The sequence below is a fragment of the Aplysia californica genome, unplaced genomic scaffold (assembly GCF_000002075.1).
Source record: "Aplysia californica isolate F4 #8 unplaced genomic scaffold, AplCal3.0 scaffold00040, whole genome shotgun sequence".
In the NCBI taxonomy this organism is placed as follows: domain Eukaryota; kingdom Metazoa; phylum Mollusca; class Gastropoda; order Aplysiida; family Aplysiidae; genus Aplysia; species Aplysia californica.
The window spans coordinates 2,054,887-2,060,357 of NW_004797310.1; the positions used below are offsets into that span (position 1 = coordinate 2,054,887).

Here is a 5,471-nt window from a genome sequence, read left to right on the forward strand (position 1 = left end):
CATACCCTTACACTTTCTTTGTACTGGCTCATTAGTCAATCATACCCTCACACTTTCTTTGTACCGGCTCAGTAGTCAATCATACCTTCACACTTTCTTTGTACTGGCTCACTAGTCAATCATACCCTCACACTTTCTTTGTACTGACTCACTAGTCAATCATACCCTTACACTTTCTTTGATTCAAAACGTACTGACGATGTCTCTCCTTTGGAACGTATCAAGGAAGTAAAGACCAGATGGAAGGGAAGTAGTACTTGGGCAATCTACTTCCCATGTTATTTCTACCGCCCAGGTAAAACTGTGCCGTGTATACGACTATAAGATAGAAGGTGGATATATGTGGCCCAGAATTGCACTTTGACATAGAAATCTGACCCCATCATTCTCTTTATAGGTCGGGGCTCACTTTGGAATCATCGTAGACAACGGCCAAACGTTATGTAAAAGAGCAGCGAGGGTGAAAGAGAATCTCCAAGGTCAAGGCATCTTTACTCGCCTGTCAGAGGTCATGGATGAAGAGGTCAGACGGCACGGCATGATCAAGTGGGAGGTTAAGACATGCGCGTGGGCCAACGCCGAGAGAGTCCGAAACGGCTACATCCAAAGAGCAAACTTCAAGGAATTATACGCAATGGTATGTACTCGATGTCTTCAAGATCTCTGTCTAAGTGCACCCACCCCTCCCCTAAACCCCCCCCCCCCAAAAAAAAGCAAAAAACAACAACAAAAACAAAACAACCCAAAAGTAAATATGCCTCACTGGCGTTTGTGGTGGTTCACCACCATACGGAGAAAATGTGGGTTCGATTCTGCACCACCATACGGAGAAAATGTGGGTTCGATTCTGGAGTGGGGAGATTTTTAAAATCAAGGATCCGTTTCTATTTGTTAGGATATCGAAGATGTCCGTTTTCTAAACGATCTAAAGTATGTTGAAAGCGGCATAAAATTAGATATCTACAATTACAAGCCACCCCTTCCACCACCTGATTCGTTTACACTGTTTTACTATTCGTTGTATTCAAGAATCATTTCGGACTGGAGAGGGTCATACCCCCACCCCCCTCCTTCTCAACCCACACACTCATACCCCCACCCCCTCCTTCTCAACCCACACACCTCTTAAAATGTTTTCAGGAGGAGTAATAAAGAGATCTTCTCCACAGGCGCTGACACTTTCAGGTGTCTTTTAAAACCCTTTACAACACCAAGCAATTGAATTTCTGAAAGTAACAGATTGAAAAATGATGAAATGTGAGGCAGCGTGGTGGAATCAGGATCTCGTCAATTTTGAGCCATGTAGAGTCATTTGTATCGTCTTAAAGCTTGTTCACTTGTCTTTATTTGGATGAAAAAAATATCCATTTATCTGGAATACAAGTCAAGATATTTACAAAAGAAGGAGGTAAGGGTCAACTGTTTTCAGGGGTAAAATTAGTGAGAAAATGGCAGCCAAAGATTAGTTATTTCCTTTGCTTAAGAGTCCGTGGTAACTGAAAATTGATATGTTTTTGTACCTTTAATCAACATTTTTCAGAAAATCTACACAGAAATGAGTTCTTTAATGGGCATGAAAGGTGTTGAGCCAAAAAACAAAAATTTGATAAAAATTCACAAACCATCGGAAAAATGCAAGTTTCTTCACTTTGATTATTTTGACGAGAGCCTGATTCCACCGGGCTGCCTCACAAATGGTATAGGTTTAACGCCCGATCCAACACTAAGTAACTGACTGGTCTCAATTGTTCCTTCCGTTAAGTAATTTAGTTAGGGCTGGTTTTGCTTCGGTTGTATATCTTAACCAAACCTTCTTTTTACGTTTATTTGTACTTATATTATTATTTCTTATTTCTTCCCCAGGAATCTTACGACATGTATCTCAAGGTGAGCGACATTCTTCCTGTGAGAGAGACCAGCTTCTCAAACATCAGACCAATGACTCACCAAGATCTCTGGAATATTTTCAACGACGAGGGGATATGTGAAAAGTTCTTTCCACGCGGAAGAGTTCCATCATTTTGGGTTCCTCTTAGGCCGGTCGAAGATAACCTAAAACATCTTATAAACTGCAGAACCCACATATTTATGTCGTGCAAATCTCACGCGAAGTTCGATCCCGATTCGAAACCACTGGGAACAATAAAGGCTTCGGATATTTCTATGATGTCCCTTCTGTTTTGCTACACAACCGAATCTGGCTTCGTTTACAACACTGACCTTCACGGCCAAGACTTCAGTGATCTGGAATCTCATCTCAAATTTCACCTACACCGACTTCAGAATGTAGGGCACGAAAGTGTCCGCTGGACGATAATGTTTGACTCCAGTCACAAAGATGTCATTGAGGAAAGGATAGGGCATTGTCTCAAGGAGTATGGCGTCTCTCTCACACAGAAAGTAAAATCCAAGCAAGATGTGTATTTCGAGAAAATGCTTTAGTTCGAAACCTAATAGATCTAATAATAATAGAATTGCATTTATACAGAGCATATCCACACTCTACAGAATGTTTTATGCACTTGACAAAGATTTTTATATTATTATGCAACGTGTATGAGTTTGCCTACGCAATATGAGAGTTTGACTTTAGCAACGTTTAAATTGTAGATACTGTTAACATGTAATCTTGAAATAATATATATATATATATATATATATATATATATATATGTATGAGGCATCCTGGTGAAAAATCATGTGCTCGTCAAAATATTGAAATCGAAGAAAACGGCGTTTTATCGCTAGTTTGACCATATTTATCTATTTTTTTCTCCGTTAAACGTCATTTATGTCCTTTTAAAAACAAATTTCATTGTGCGTCTACTGAGGAGCGCTGAATAAAGGCATAAGAAATTAAAATTTTTAGTTTCCAAGGACTCTCAAGCTATGGAAGTTACCAAACTTTGGCGGCCATTTCCTCGCTAATTTTACTTCTGAAATCATCGACCCCCACCTTATCCAGTCGTACATATCTCTACTTCTGTTCAGATAGGTGCTTATGGTTGTTTTTTTCAACGAAAGGTAGACAAATGAACGAGCTTTAAGATGATAACAATGACTCCAAATGTCCTAAAATTGATGAGCGACTGATTCCATCGCCAGGTGGCACATATCTAATTTAGTGCTGTGCGTGTTTGCCTTGGGCGAATATGTGTGTGTGTGTGTGTGTGTGTGTTTGATTGTGTGTGTGTGTGTGTGTGTACGTGTATTTGTACGTGTATTTGTATGTCTGTGTGTGCACGCGCGCGCGCGCGCGCGCGTGTGTGTGTGTGTACGTGTATTTGTATGTCTGTGTGCGTGTGTTTGTGTCAGAATGTGCAAGTGTGTGCATGTATGTGTCTGTGTGTGTGCGCGTGTGTGCATGTGCGTGTGTGTGCACATGCATGCGTGTGTGCGTGTGTTTACGTACGTGCGCGGGCGTGTGTCTATACATAAAGTATGCACATCGTATGCGTTTGACTTTTGATCTAAGTAATCCTTTAACTTTAACACGTTGTAGAATTGAATCAGAGAAGGTATACAGTTGTATTTACTGTAAAACTCTTTGACTGAATCTTGCATAACATATTCAATGTCAGCACCTGTTAAATGTTGAAGCAACAATGCCTTTTTCCGCTTGTTTCACCCGTTGTTTTTTCTTCCATTTTTTTTTTTTTGTGAGCGGTGAGGGACGTACCCTGAGTCTATGGTTCTGCCTGTAAATACCATAATATTATTATTCATTACTAAGAAACGAATTCCACCCGAAAACCTTGTGCCATGGCATCAAAGAGGTTATTATATTTTTCTGGGTTCCCTAATTGGCATTAATAAAGTAATTGACACAACATCAACAAAGGATGTATACTCATTGCAGGATTACGATTCATCGTATATTTCTCTAAATTAATGGTACTGTGCTAAAAAAAGATGGCATTATTTTATGGGGTTCAGTTCTACGCTGGGTGAAAAAATTAAATGAAAACCTGTAAGGAGTCGATGGTGTAGTGTTTAGGCCTCCGGACTCGTAACCGTGAGGTTGTGGTGGGTTCTGGAGTTCGAGCCTCAGTTTCGACATCGCGTCCTTGGGAACATTTTCCTCCCTTCACCCAGGTGGGAATCGGTACCCCACTTTAGACGGCGAAAGATCTTGTCAGTATGTTATTGTTTTAACACCTGTAAAAATGGCAGCATACACGATAAGCTCGGCCCCTATAACTACATGAAAATCAGCTTTAAAAATATACATATATATTATTATATTAAAATGGACACACCCGCACACACGCAAACGCACACACGAATACATGAACACACACATACACACACACACACACACACACACACACACACACACACACACACACACACAAACATACGCACACACACTCAAACATACACACACACCAATAAACACAAACACACTCACAGACGGACAAACCGATATAGGAGGCACAGCAAAAGAAGTGATGGGCCAGGTGTATTTATCTCGCGTCTTCAAACAAATTGCTCCTGAGCTATATATATTCGCCAGCGTTCCATCTACTAAGAATTCGCTTACACAAAAGGTCAGGGCTGAGCCCTGGGTAAAGTAGAAATGCGTGATATGTGGAAGCAGTAGATGTACTTGTGGGTCAAACAATAAAATGATGCACATAGCTCATCTGGATTCCTCCTTTATTATTTCCGTCCTCTTCTCTTTGTCCTTGAAGATCTTCCTACTAGTCTACTCTTTTACGTATTCACAGATTATTATGATTTTGGGAACGCCTTAAGTGACAACATTCTTTCAGTATGTACAGGTGACTGAAAGCAGTACCGTAAGCTTTTTCTGTCCCTCTTTTTTCCTCTTCTAAAAATAAAAGTTGTTGTTGTTGCTGTTGTTGTTTTTTGCCGTTGCTGTTGTTGTTGTTGTTGTTGTTGTTGTCGTTGTTGTTGTTGTTGGTTAAAAAAAAGAAAGTTGTGCTTAAAAACACGGAGAAGACATGATACGGCCAAAATAATTCTTATCTCAGTCAAGCTCGTAACTGAAAATTTCGACTTTGTTCCACAATATGGCATTCACGTTTGTTGAACCAGTCCGCTGAGTTGTGAGAATATTATGCCGATGGGTATTGCAAATGTGCATCACGGCACGGTAAAAACTTGTATTGTTCTGTAGGATTTTTTTTCTAGCATCAGCACTTCATGTGTGGCAGAACCTGCTGGAGGAATGAGTGCTGGGAACATTTATGTGTCTATTTATTTGTGGAAAAGAAAGAAAGCGATTGGCAGTATATAAGAACCTCAAAGCAAATACAGTTGATAACTTTTTGAAAAGGAGTTTTGTTTATTTGTTGAAAAGAAAGGTAAATCTGGGAAATGCTGTGTTTTGAACTCTTTTTGCAAAAAAAACCCCAACTTGATGACAGTGAGGGGGGTCGGGATAAAGAATCTTTTTTTTCAAGACCTGGGGGCTGGGGCGGGGGTAGGATGATGCATGGGGATTG

The 5,471-nt window shown here is 40.2% G+C and overlaps 1 protein-coding gene across 1 annotated transcript; it reads left to right on the top strand.

Annotated features, from left to right (window-relative positions):
* Positions 1-397: 397 nt before the first annotated feature.
* On the top strand, positions 398-2,601 carry LOC101851016 (the record flags this gene model as incomplete). The annotated part of the gene is given in 2 exon segments (XM_013079099.2): positions 398-637; positions 1,864-2,601. Coding segments are annotated over 2 exon segments (819 nt in total), but the record flags the coding sequence as incomplete, so codon positions are not given.
* Between the last annotated feature and the right edge of the window lie 2,870 nt (positions 2,602-5,471).